Source organism: Cherax quadricarinatus, chromosome 95, assembly GCF_038502225.1.
Source record: "Cherax quadricarinatus isolate ZL_2023a chromosome 95, ASM3850222v1, whole genome shotgun sequence".
Taxonomy (NCBI): domain Eukaryota; kingdom Metazoa; phylum Arthropoda; class Malacostraca; order Decapoda; family Parastacidae; genus Cherax; species Cherax quadricarinatus.
This window is the reverse complement of record NC_091386.1, coordinates 5,010,770-5,025,483: the sequence shown is the minus strand read 5'-3', so window position 1 is coordinate 5,025,483 and position 14,714 is coordinate 5,010,770. Positions and strand designations below refer to the sequence as shown.

The 14,714-nt window shown below is 40.5% G+C and overlaps 1 protein-coding gene across 6 annotated transcripts in view; it reads right to left on the bottom strand.

Moving 5' to 3' along the window:
• bur (GMP synthase burgundy) overlaps nt 1–14,714 on the bottom strand; it is a 94,085-nt gene that overhangs the window by 45,545 nt on the left and 33,826 nt on the right. For all 6 annotated transcript variants that reach the window (XR_008409384.2, XM_053798756.2, XM_053798753.2 and 3 more), the window contains 4 exons: nt 9,567–9,732; nt 8,394–8,545; nt 2,736–2,951; nt 449–628 (listed from right to left, as the gene is read on the bottom strand). Coding sequence is in view for 5 of the 6 variants with exons in the window: in XM_053798756.2 (XP_053654731.1) it covers nt 449–628; nt 2,736–2,951; nt 8,394–8,545; nt 9,567–9,732 (714 nt within the window). In the remaining variant the exon portion in view is untranslated. The remainder of the gene's footprint in view (nt 1–448; nt 629–2,735; nt 2,952–8,393; nt 8,546–9,566; nt 9,733–14,714) is intronic.

Below are 14,714 nucleotides of genomic sequence, written 5' to 3'. Positions count from 1 at the left end.
AAAGAAAGAAGAGAGAAAGAAAGAAGAGAAAAAGAGAAAAAAAAGAAAATGAGAGAGAGAGAGAGAGAGAGAGAGAGAGAGAGAGAGAGAGAGAGAGAGAGATAGAGAGACAGAGACAGAGAGAGACAGAGACAGAGAGAGACAGAGACAGACAGACAGACAGACAGAGAGACAGACAGAGAGAGAGACAGAGACAGAGAGAGAGACAGAGAGACAGACAGAGAGACAGACAGACAGAGACAGACAGACAGAGAGAGAGACAGAGAGAGACAGACAGAGAGAGAGAGACAGACAGAGAGAGAGACAGAGAGAGACAGACAGAGAGAGAGAGACAGAGAGAGACAGAGAGAGACAGAGAGAGAGAGACAGAGAGAGAGAAAGAGAGAGAGACAGAGAGAGAGAGAGAGAGAGAGACAGAGAGAGAGACAGAGAGAGAATTTCTTCTTACCTTTAAAACACTAGCTGCATAATCTACAATAACTTTTAAAACAACTTGAGTTTCAGAGAAGTCCCTCTCCATATAGGCATCGTCTGCGCATAATACTCGAATGGCGAGGCCCGGACCCGGGAAAGGGTGGCGTTGAACAAATTCTTCTAAAAGTCCCAAATCTCGACCAATATGTCGGACCTGTGGAAATGAACATGCAAGGTGTTTAACAAGGGCATAATGAACATGGGGAGGTTTTTAACCTCAACATAATAATAAATTAGATCTCTAACAAGATCATCTCCCACAGCAGGTTTTTTTCTTATTAACAAATAATTTAATGTATAACACAATGATAATAAGCTTGCAGCAACAGAACAGTAAGTTATTAAGTGCACTTTTTAAAATGTATAAAAAATTTCATAAGCCATCAGATCTTAAAACAAAAATTTTGTATTCTTTTTTTTTTTAACACACTGGCAGTCTCCCACCGAGGCAGGGTGACAAAAAAAAAAAAAAACACTTTCACTATCATTCATACATAATCACTGTCTTTGCAGATGCCACTCCAAACAGTCAATATTCCAAACCATGGCTGAAAAATTCACAACTTGCCCACAAAGAATAAAAAGATCACAATACTGTAACTGGAATACACAAATAGCCAGCATATACGAGGAGAAAACTTAGGACGACGTTTTGATCCGACTGACCGTTAACAAGTCACACACTAATGTTAGTGTGTGACTTGTTATTAGTCGAAGTTGGACTGACAAGTCAAAGTATTGTATTGTATACTATACTTTGAGGTTTGTGTGTGTCCTGGACCACCATTAAGCCACTTATAACTTGAAAATGGTTCAGTACAGACCACAAAATTTAGATTCTTCAGATGCAATTTTTGCCCTGAATCTGTTTCAGATTCACTTACTAGGAAATGAAAAAAATGGTCTGCATAAAAATAATAAGAATCAAGCAATGTGTATCAAATTTTTTTTATTAACACATTGGCCGTTTCCCACCAAGGCAGCGTGGCCCGAAAAAGAAACTCTCTCATTATTCACTCCATCGCTGTCTTGCTAGAGGCGTGCTTACACTACAATAATAAAACTGCAACATTAACACCTCTCCTTCAGAGTGCAGACACTGTACTTTCCATCTCCAGGAATTAAGTCTGGCCCGCCGGTTTCCCTGAATCCCTTCATAAATGTTACCTTGCTTACAATCCAACAGTACGTAAAGTCCTAAATACCATTTGTTTCCATTTGCTATCTAACATGCTCATGCATGCTTGCTGGAAGTCCAAGCCCCTTGCACACAAAACCTCCTTTACCCCCTCCCTCCAACCTTTCCTAGGTCGACCCCTACCCAGCCTTCCCTCCACTACAGATTTATACACTCTCAAAGTCATTCCATTTTGTTCCATCCTCTCTACATGTCCAAACCATCTCAATAACCCCTCCTTAGCCCTCTGGATAATAGTTTTGATAATTCCACACTGTCTCCCAATCTCCAAACTACAGATTCTCTGCATTATATTAACACCACACACTGCCATCAGATATGACATCTCCACTGCCTCCAGTCTTCTCTTTGTTGCAACATTCATCACCCATGCTTCACACCAATACAAGAGCATTGGTATAACTATACTCTCATACATTCCCCCTCTTTGCTTTCATGGACAAGTTCTTTGCCACCAAAGACTCCTCAGTGCACCGCTCACCTTTTTCCCTCATCGATTCTATGACTCACCTCATCTTTCATAGAACCATCTGCTGACACTTCCACTCCCAAATATCTGAATACATTTACCTCCTCCATACTCTCTCCCTCAAGTCTAATATCCAATCTTCCATTACCTACATATTTGGTTATCCTCATCACCTTACTCTTCCTACATTCACTTTTAATTTCCCTCTTTTACATACCCTACCAAACTCATCCACTAACCTCTGCAATTTCTCTTCAGAATCTCCCAAAAGCAGTGTTATCAGCAAAGAGCAACTGTGACAACTCCCACTTTGTGATAGATTCTTTATCTTCTAACCCCACACCTCTTGTATCAAGTATACATTAGTTTATAAGGGTAACTAGACTGTAATGAACACTTATCAATGCTCAATAATAACCCATATAGAGACAACATCAGAAGACTGATTTGTATAATTCAATCTCCTTCTGGGATCCCCTTCAGCTGAAGAGGATCCCAGAAGGGGGTCAAAATATACACATCAATCAATCTTCCAAGTTCCTGTCTCCATGTGGGTTGTTATTAGTTAATTCTTCTTAAACAAAAAATCTGTACCTCATCTTTGTGGAAATCCTTCAGTGGTTCAACTACTCTGCCTTGTGCCCTGAGGAGCCGGACAAGATCAGTGTCATTGTGGTGAGTCTTGATGTTCTGAGCATTACCCGAGACCATCGAAGATGCAGACTCAATGAGATCTGGTCTCAATGTGCCCTGACCCAACATTACCTCCTCCGTTCTTAGATTCATCTCGGCAATCACCTCGTTGGCAACCTGAAATAATTAGTAAATGGTTAAAAATATATTATAAACCTACCTACCGCTAAAAATCAGTCATTTTATCATGCAGCCTCCACCTTCTCCATATCTTAACTAGATCTTACATTTGTTAATTTTCTTTATCAACACACTGGACATTTCCCACTGAGACAGGGGTGACCCCCCCCCCAAAAAAAAAAAACTCTCATCACTCACTCCACCACTGTCTTGCAGAGGTGTGCCTAGAACCCTGACAGTGTCGCCACGGCTCCTGAGAGAGGCAGGGCGGCTGATGGTGCTTCCCATACTTTTTGTTCAAAAACTGCAATATATCTCCACCCCTCCTTCAGAATGCAGGCATTGTGCTTCCACCTCCAGGACTCAAGTTCAGCTAACCGTTTCCTTGAATCCCTTCATAAATGTTACTTTGTTCACTCTCCAACAGTACATCAAGTCATAAAAATCATTTGCCTCCACTCGCTCTTATTTAACAGGCTCATGCATGCCTGCTGGAAGTCTAAGCCCCTTGCATACAAAACCTTTACTCCCTCCCTACAACCCTTCCTATTTGCTAATAGTAACAGTTTGGTCTCAGACCAAGCCTTCTCGCCTGGAAAGGAAATATTACAGGTATGAGAACTAATGAAAAAACACAGTTAAAACCTTCCAGTCTACATCACTTTATTATCTGTATCTGGAGACCACATACAACCCATTAATATTATTTCATGAGTGGAGGAAGCACTAAACCCATTGGGCCATGCAGCACCTTGGGAAAGGGGATGCATCAGATTCAATCCAAGGATCGAAAGCACTTTGTTGGTATCTCGGCACCTCCCTTAAGGTAATAAATACAGGCGCTCCTCGACTTATGATGGTTGGACTTCACGATGGTGTGAAAGCATGAAGGCAGCAAGTCTGAAACTTTTATTCCTTTTTTTTTTTTAACAAGTTGGCTGTCTCCCAACAAGGCAGGGTGACCCAAAAACAAAATCCCCAAAAAGAAAATACAGTGGACCCCCGCTTTACGATCAGCTCCCAATGTGACCAATTATGTAAGTGTATTTATGTAAGTGCGTTTGTACATGTATGTTTGGGGGTCTGAAATGGACTAATCTAATTCACAATATTCCTTATGGGAACAAATTCGTTCAGTAATGGCACCTGAACATACTTCTGGAATGAAATAATATTGTAAACCGGGGGTCCACTGTACTTTCATCATCATTCAACATTTTCACCTCACTTATACATAATCATTATTTAGCATATCATATTCATATTCAACTTATGATATTTTTGACTTACAATGGGTGTGTCGAAATGTAACCCCATTGTAGTCAAGGATCACCCATATACCTTAGCACAGCGGTGGGCAAACTACAGCCCGCCTCAAAGGTTTTCATGTGGCCCGCCAAGATCAAGTCATATACTCATGTTATTTGGGGACAAAATGTTAGTAAATTTGAAAAAAAAAAAAAAAAAAAAGTTACCATGTAACGCCAAATAATATTGTGGAACATTAACACATTACCTGCAAATTTCTGAATGTGGCCCCTGCACCGAAAAGTTTGCCCAACCCTGCCTTAGCACTTCACATCCCTTCTCTACTAGTATGAAAATATCTGACCCATATAACATACAGTGGACCCCCGCATAACGATTACCTCCGAATGCGACCAATTATGTAAGTGTATTTATGTAAGTGCGTTTGTACATGTATGTTTGGGGGTCTGAAATGGACTAATCTACTTCACAATATTTCTTCTTCTTTTTTTTTTTTTTATTATCACACCGGCCGATTCCCACCAAGGCAGGGTGGCCCGAAAAAGAAAAACTTTCACCATCATTCACTCCATCACTGTCTTGCCAGAAGGGTGCTTTACACTACAGTTTTTAAACTGCAACATTAACACCCCTCCTTCAGAGTGCAGGCACTGTACTTCCCATCTCCAGGACTCAAGTCCGGCCTGCCGGTTTCCCTGAATCCCTTCATAAATGTTACTTTGCTCACACTCCAACAGCACGTCAAGTATTAAAAACCATTTGTCTCCATTCACTCCTATCAAACACGCTCACGCATGCCTGCTGGAAGTCCAAGCCCCTCGCACACAAAACCTCCTTTACCCCCTCCCTCCAACCCTTCCTAGGCCGACCCCTACCCCGCCTTCCTTCCACTACAGACTGATACACTCTTGAAGTCATTCTGTTTCGCTCCATTCTCTCTACATGTCCGAACCACCTCAACAACCCTTCCTCAGCCCTCTGGACAACAGTTTTGGTAATCCCGCACCTCCTCCTAACTTCCAAACTACGAATTCTCTGCATTATATTCACACCACACATTGCCCTCAGACATGACATCTCCACTGCCTCCAGCCTTCTCCTCGCTGCAACATTCATCACCCACGCTTCACACCCATATAAGAGCGTTGGTAAAACTATACTCTCATACATTCCCCTCTTTGCCTCCAAGGACAAAGTTCTTTGTCTCCACAGACTCCTAAGTGCACCACTCACTCTTTTTCCCTCATCAATTCTATGATTCACCTCATCTTTCATAGACCCATCCGCTGACACGTCCACTCCCAAATATCTGAATACGTTCACCTCCTCCATACTCTCTCCCTCCAATCTGATATTCAATCTTTCATCACCTAATCTTTTTGTTATCCTCATAACCTTACTCTTTCCTGTATTCACCTTTAATTTTCTTCTTTTGCACACCCTACCAAATTCATCCACCAATCTGTGCAACTTCTCTTCAGAATCTCCCAAGAGCACAGTGTCATCAGCAAAGAGCAGCTGTGACAACTCCCACTTTGTGTGTGATTCTTTATCTTTTAACTCCACGCCTCTTGCCAAGACCCTCGCATTTACTTCTCTTACAACCCCATCTATAAATATATTAAACAACCACGGTGACATCACACATCCTTGTCTAAGGCCTACTTTTACTGGGAAAAAATTTCCCTCTTTCCTACATACTCTAACTTGAGCCTCACTATCCTCGTAAAAACTCTTCACTGCTTTCAGTAACCTACCTCCTACACCATACACTTGCAACATCTGCCACATTGCCCCCCTATCCACCCTGTCATACGCCTTTTCCAAATCCATAAATGCCACAAAGACCTCTTTAGCCTTATCTAAATACTGTTCACTTATATGTTTCACTGTAAACACCTGGTCCACACACCCCCTACCTTTCCTAAAGCCTCCTTGTTCATCTGCTATCCTATTCTCCGTCTTACTCTTAATTCTTTCAATTATAACTCTACCATACACTTTACCAGGTACACTCAACAGACTTATCCCCCTATAATTTTTGCACTCTCTTTTATCCCCTTTGCCTTTATACAAAGGAACTATGCATGCTCTCTGCCAATCCCTAGGTACCTTACCCTCTTCCATACATTTATTAAATAATTGCACCAACCACTCCAAAACTATATCCCCACCTGCTTTTAACATTTCTATCTTTATCCCATCAATCCCGGCTGCCTTACCCCCTTTCATTTTACCTACTGCCTCACGAACTTCCCCCACACTCACAACTGGCTCTTCCTCACTCCTACAAGATGTTATTCCTCCTTGCCCTATACACGAAATCACAGCTTCCCTATCTTCATCAACATTTAACAATTCCTCAAAATATTCCTTCCATCTTCCCAATACCTCTAACTCTCCATTTAATAACGCTCCTCTCCTATTTTTAACTGACAAATCCATTTGTTCTCTAGGCTTTCTTAACTTGTTAATCTCACTCCAAAACTTTTTCTTATTTTCAACAAAATTTGTTGATAACATCTCACCCACTCTCTCATTTGCTCTCTTTTTACATTGCTTCACCACTCTCTTAACTTCTCTCTTTTTCTCCATATACTCTTCCCTCCTTGCATCACTTCTACTTTGTAAAAACTTCTCATATGCTAACTTTTTCTCCCTTACTACTCTCTTTACATCATCATTCCACCAATCGCTCCTCTTCCCTCCTGCACCCACTTTCCTGTAACCACAAACTTCTGCTGAACACTCTAACACTACATTTTTAAACCTACCCCATACCTCTTCGACCCCATTGCCTATGCTCTCATTAGCCCATCTATCCTCCAATAGCTGTTTATATCTTACCCTAACTGCCTCCTCTTTTAGTTTATAAACCTTCACCTCTCTCTTCCCTGATGCTTCTATTCTCCTTGTATCCCATCTACCTTTTACTCTCAGTGTAGCTACAACTAGAAAGTGATCTGATATATCTGTGGCCCCTCTATAAACATGTACATCCTGAAGTCTACTCAACAGTCTTTTATCTACCAATACATAATCCAACAAACTACTGTCATTTCTCCCTACATCATATCGTGTATACTTATTTATCCTCTTTTTCTTAAAATATGTATTACCTATAACTAAACCCCTTTCTATACAAAGTTCAATCAAAGGGCTCCCATTATCATTTACACCTGGCACCCCAAACTTACCTACCACACCCTCTCTAAAAGTTTCTCCTACTTTAGCATTCAAGTCCCCTACCACAATTACTCTCTCACTTGGTTCAAAGGCTCCTATACATTCACTTAACATCTCCCAAAATCTCTCTCTCTCCTCTGCATTCCTCTCTTCTCCAGGTGCATACACGCTTATTATGACCCACTTCTCGCATCCAACCTTTACTTTAATCCACATAATTCTTGAATTTACACATTCATATTCTCTTTTCTCCTTCCATAACTGATCATTTAACATTACTGCTACCCCTTCCTTTGCTCTAACTCTCTCAGATACTCCAGATTTAATCCCATTTATTTTCCCCCACTGAAACTCTCCTACCCCCTTCAGCTTTGTTTCGCTTAGGGCCAGGACATCCAACTTCTTTTCATTCATAACATCAGCAATCATCTGTTTCTTGTCATCCGCACTACATCCACGCACATTTAAGCAACCCAGTTTTATAAAGTTTTTCTTCTTCTCTTTTTTAGTAATTGTATACAGGAGAAGGGGTTACTAGCCCATTGCTCCCGGCATTTTAGTCGCCTCATACGACACGCATGGCTTACGGAGGAAAGATTCTTTTCCACTTCCCCATGGACAATAGAAGAAATAAAAAAGAACAAGAGCTATTTAGAAAAAGGAGAAAAACCTAGATGTATGTATATATATATATATGCATGTGCGTGTCTGTGAAGTGTGACCAAAGTGTAAGTAGGAGTAGCAAGATATCCCTGTTATCTTAGCGTGTTTATGAGACAGAAAAAGAAACCAGCAATCCTACCATCATGCAAAACAGTTACAGGTTTTTGTTTCACAGTCATCTGGCAGGACGGTAGTACTTCCCTGGGTGGTTGCTGTCTACCAACCTACTACACCTGAACATACTTCTGGAGTGAAAAAATATCGTTAACCGGGGGTCCACTGTATTTTGAAATTAAGAGGCACGGTAGAACACTAACTAACCTTGATAAAAGTATCTCCAACAATTTTGCGCTTCTCCTCCGGGGCAAAAGTCATACACAACAGGTTGGTAACGCGTTTCCTACCCATGGGGTCAGAGCTGTCCACGGGTATACTCGTTACTCCATCATAGAACTGATGTCTTGCATTGATCACTGATAAGATAAATTTGGGTAAAGCAAAAAGCAACTTTCACCTACACATTGTTACATGGTTTCAGATCAGATTACTCTTTATTATAAATAAATTAACAGTACTCTAATAATTATTTAATGCAGGTAAAAGCCACACCACTTTCGTAGTAATAAGATTTAAACAACATTTAGCAATTATTTTTTTAAAACTTCCGCCGTTTCCCACCAAGGCAGGATGACCCAAACAAAAGCAAAATATCATTTATTAATGATAAAACTTTAAATACTCTAAAAATGTGGGATGACTGTGCAAGCAAAAATATTAAATGCATTGGAAAATGAATTATAGATTTGTAAAATACGTCAGAAGACTTGCTAAAGTGATACCGTAATTTATGGTTAGTAATGACTTGCGGTCTACTTTTGTAAGCACAGTAAACTCTATTAATTAATAGAGGAGCGAGTGGCTGGTACTAAACGACTGTGGTGGACAGAGATGAGATTTAGATTTTTTTTTTTTTTATTATCACACTGGCCGATTCCCACCAAGGCAGGGTGGCCTGAAAAAGAAAAACTTTCACCATCATTCACTCCATCACTGTCTTGCCAGAAGGGTGCTTTACACTACAGTTTTTAAACTGCAACATTAACACCCCTCCTTCAGATTTAGATGTGAACATAATAATGGACAATTCAGTAACCACTGGCATTTGTCTGTTGTTCCTGAATCAACTAACCTAACAGATTTTACTGTCAAGTCAAATATTACAAATGTATGTACTCAAAATTATTATCAACTACTGGTATTCTTCAGCTTGTGTGAGTGACCATTTGGCTAGAGTGAGCTACACCTGACACTATAATAGTACAATACTCTCCTACATGGCTGTCTAGTGATCAATGACCATTAAGCCAAAGTGAGCTACACCTGACACTATGACAGTACAACACTCTCCTACATGGCTATCTTGTGATCAGTGATCACTTAGCCAGAGTGAGCTATGCCTGACACTATCACAGTACAACACTGTCATCTACTGACCTCTGAGTTTAAGGCCAAGTTTTCTGAGTGACTGCTCCACTTGCAAAGACTCGTTCTTCCTCATGAAGCCATTATCTATGTGAACAGCTATCACTTGCTCCTCTGACAGAGCTTTGTGAAGGAGAGCGGCACACACTGTTGAATCTACACCGCCACTTACCAACATCTGGAAAGTTACAAATTATTAATTTTTTTATGACATCAGTAGTTTCCACTAGAGTAGGATGACCCAAAAAAGTTAATACATTCACCATCGATGCCTTGCCAGAAGAAAGCAGACATCACAACTGAGATGTCCCTCCAAACAGCAACATGTCCACCCTTCCTTCAGAGTACAGGAACTGTACTTCTCACCTCCAGGACTCAAGTCCAACTAACCGGTTTACCAGAATTCCTCTATAAATGTTACTATCATGTCTCCTTTATAAATGTACATAAAGAAGGCAATGAACTTGAATGCATCATTAACCCTATGACTGTCGCAGGCCCCTTTCTGAAACTGTCATTCTATGTTGCAAAATTTTTGAAAAAAAAAAAAAAAAAAAAAAAAAAAAAAAAAAAAAAAAAAAAAAAAAAAAAATTATTTTTTTCTTATGAAATGATAGAGAATCTTTTCCCGATGGTAATGACACCAAAAGTTCGAAATTTGGTCGAAAACTCACGGAATTACACTACCACGAAGTTAGCGGTCTCGGCGGCATATACGTACTGGCGATTTCGCTGACTATGAGCCCTGTTTTTAGCCAATTCCGTTGTTCCAGTTGACCAAACTCATAGCTATTTCTTTAGAACTCCATTTTATCTATCAGTTGAGTAGAAGAAACCGCCCATTTACCGATTTGGACTACCCAATAAAGTGGTCAGAAATTGGCAATTTGGCCAATTTCACACAAATCAAAAAAGATGCCAATTTCAAAATAGGGTCCAGAATAAACAAGGTAGACATTCTTGGCACTAAAATAACATATCCTCTGTTCATTCGTCACATATCTAGGCCCCTCGTGTATTACTATTGCTTTCTATTTTGATTTTTTATTCATACAAATACAAAATTTACTGGTATGCAGACTACTTCATTATTTTAAAAATGGTATAAATAATATCAGTGCACTAGTAAAAGAATATTAGACTCCCCAGTTGACGTGTATTGGACGTGTGGTGTGATTTGCTTACTCTTGAACATTGGTAAAAATTGAACATTTCCGCTACTTTGAGCTCAGTTTCAAGGTCATTTTCATCGTGAAAGTAATGAAACCATCTCCATTTCTTTAATATGTTTTCCATTTTATCACCTAAGACCATGAAAACGAGAATACACCGATAAATACTATACGAAAATATACCTCAAAGTCGGCATTTTAATCCAAAAAAACGGTCAGTGTTTTTTTTTCTCATTACGCACTGTGTGCTGCAGGATTTTTTTATGTGGTGCACACTGACCACACAGACCCATTCTCTCACATGTGGGCCTACCAGGTTTCTCCTGCTTGATTTGAAGCCGCTAGAATTTATGAGTATATATACGTCAGAAACAGTGGCGCGTAAGACGTATTTATACGGGGTAAACAGTCAAAGGGTTAAGCACTGAAGTGGTGAAGAATTAATTAATCCAGGTTATTATAAAAGGAATTAAGACAGCTCACGAGTTAGTTGTCTTTAATCAACAGAAGGAATACACATTTCTGATCAACCTAGCATTAAGCTCAATTTATACCAGTGGCCAGTTCTGAGACTTACCTGCTACTTTTATGACTGGCTTTCCATGGGTTTGAACCTCCATCTGTTCTGCAAGTTTTTTACAATTGTATTCTTGTAATTTTGTGAATCATTTAATAATGCCTTTGAAGGGACTTGAGCTAGAGCATGCCATAGCCATGGTGGTATGAGAGAGGATAAACAAGGCTTTGAGTGTTAGGGGGTTGAGCATACAGCAGGCTAGTGTGAGCACGTTTGATAGAAGTTAATAGACACAAGCAGTTTTTAATGAATGTGCTGTTCAAGCATGAGCAGGGTAACTTTTATGAATGGATTCAAGAAAACCAGTTAGCCCGACTTGAGTCCCAGAGGCAGGAAGGGCAGTGCCTGCACTCTGAAGGAGGGGTGAAGATGCTGCAGTCAAGAGGGTAATCTGATTGTTATCACACTTCTGGAAATATGGATGAGTGAATGATGGCAAAGGCATTTTCTTCTCTGGGTCACCCACTTTGCCTCAGCAGGAGATGGCCATTCAGAAAACAACATACAACCTCCAGGTAGACTGTGTATAATATAATAATGATGTCAGCAGGTACAGTATCCTACAACAGCTATCTCAGCAGTGTAAGGTGTTCTGACTGTTATTATGTTTGATATTGGAAGCTTGTATCAAGGCAGACCTTAGTCTTCAGTGTCCACCTCTTCATTAACTTCCATAAAGTCTCAACTGATAGACACACCAGTAACCATCAACTGTCTTATAAAAGCAGCACAAGGTAAACCCTTAATGTTAACAGACTTCAGAAACACAGGACAAAATCTGTTGGGTTACTGGACTCGGAAACAACAGACAAGGTTCAGTATTCACAGAGTTGTCCATTATTATGATCACAACAAAATGTTCTCACATCTATCCATCACAATCATCACCATCAGCCACATGCTTTCCCCTCTCAGTATCTTAAAATAAAGGTTTACAAACCTCCTTTACCCTCTCCCTCCAACCTTCCCTAGGATGACCCCTACCTCTTCTTCCTTCCACTACAGATTTATACATTCTCTAAATCATCCTATTTTGCTCCATCCTCTCCCAAACAACAGATTCTTTGCATAATATTCATGCCATACATTGCCCTCAGACACAACATCTCCACTGCCTTCAGTCTCCTCCTCACTGCAATGTTTAAACCCATATAAGAGTGTTGGTACCACTAAACTCACACATTCCCCTTTTTGCTTCTATGGATAACATTCATTGTCTCTACAGATGCCTCAATGCACAACCTACCTTTTTCCTCCTTATTAATTCCATGGTTCACCTTGTCTTTCAGAGACCCATCTGCTGAAAAGTCCACTCCCAAATATCTGAACACATTCACTTGGGAGTTGATGTGTCGGTGGATGGATTTATGAAGGATGAGGTTAATCATAGAATTGATGAGGGAAAAAAGGTGAGTGGTGCGTTGAGGTATATGTGGAGTCAAAAAACGTTATCTATGGAGGCAAAGAAGGGAATGTATGAAAGTATAGTAGTACCAACACTCTTATATGGATGTGAAGCTTGGGTGGTAAATGCAGCAGCAAGGAGACAGTTGGAGGCAGTGGAGATGTCCTGTCTAAGGGCAATGTGTGGTGTAAATATTATGCAGAAAATTCGGAGTGTGGAAATTAGGAGAAGGTGTGGAGTTAATAAAAGCATTAGTCAGAGGGCAGAAGAGGGGTTGTTGAGGTGGTTTGGTCATTTAGAGAGAATGGATCAAAGTAGAATGACATGGAAAGCATATAAATCTATAGGGGAAGGAAGGAGGGGTAGGGGTCGTCCTCGAAAGGGTTGGAAAGAGGGCGTAAAGGAGGTTTTGGGGGCGAGGGGCTTGGACTTCCAGCAAGCATGCATGAGCGTGTTAGATAGGAGTGAATGGAGACGAATGATACTTGGGACCTGACGATCTGTTGGAGTGTGAGCAGGGTAATATTTAGTGAAGGGATTCAGGGAAACTGGTTATTTTCATATAGTCGGACTTGAGTCCTGGAAATGGGAAGCACAATGCCTGCACTTTAAAGGAGGGGTTTGGGATATTGGCAGTTTGGAGGGTTATGTTGTGTATCTTTATACGTATATGCTTCTAAACTGTTGTATTCTGAGCACCTCTGCAAAAACAGTGATAATGTGTGAGTGTGGTGAAAGTGTAGAATGATGATGAAAGTATTTTCTTTTTGGGGATTTTCTTTCTTTTTTTGGGTCACCCTGCCTCGGTGGGAGACGGCCGACTTGTTGAAAAAAAAAAAAAAAATTCACTTCCTCCATACTCCCTCCCTCCAATCTGATATCCAACCTTTCACTGCCTAAATTATTACATTACTCTCATCACCTTGATCTTTCTTATGCTCACATTCCATATTTCATTTTTTGTTCATACCAAATTTGTCTACCAACCATTGCAATTTCTCATACATATACACAAAATAAATGGTAACATCACTGTGATCTGTTCTGAGGATTCTTCTACCCTGGCCTAAGGGCAGCCTTCCTTGATGACCGCCTGATCAACAAGATTTGTGTTAATAACATTAATAGCGATGTGTAACGAGAAGTGTTGTTCAGCGCTGAGGAAGAGTTGCTGCAGTAGTTTACACATTTAGAGAGGATGGAGAAAAATAGAATGACTATGAGGGTGTATAAATCTGTGGTAGAGGAAAAGAGGGGTAGGGGTCATCCTAGGAAAGGCTGGATGGAGGGGGTAAAGGAGGTTCTGAGTTTTAGGGGCTTGGACATCCAACAGGCTTGTGTGAACATGTTAAATAGGAGCAAGGTAGCATTTATGAAGAGTAAGGGGAACTGGTTAGCTAGACTTGAGTCCTGGAGGTAGAAGGTAGGGGTGAGGATGGTGAGGTTCAGAGGGTCATCCAAACTGTAATCAATGTCAGTGTGCTGCTGGCAAAACAGTAATGGAGTGAGTTACAGAGAAAGTGTTTCGTTCTTTGTCGGGTCACCTACCTCGGTGGGAGATAGCCAGTTTAAAAAATAATTAATAGTATACAATAATGACAAGCTGATGAATTAGACACTAAAAGCAACACCTGGGTATCTTTATTTTAAAGACATTTAGATGAGGTAAGCAGTCCCTCAACCTTGAAGATGTTTATTCTGTGATGAAGGAATCAGTCCCTGATCCCTGAGATGTACATTACCTTAGCCTTGATAAATCAAGATAGAGTTACTGCATACCTTCAAGACAGAAGGACTGATTACCTCATCTTCTACTGCTCCCAGTTTATAAGATGGGCACTGAACTGAAAACAGCCACTGGTTGGCGAAACAATATGAAGATACCCAGGTATTGCGCACGTGTAATTCATCAAGGTTTTCCATGTTAGCAGACCACTAGTCCACATACCCAGCACAGCCTGGCTAACAAAACAAAGATGCAAGCACAATGTGCAAGGGAGGGGGTA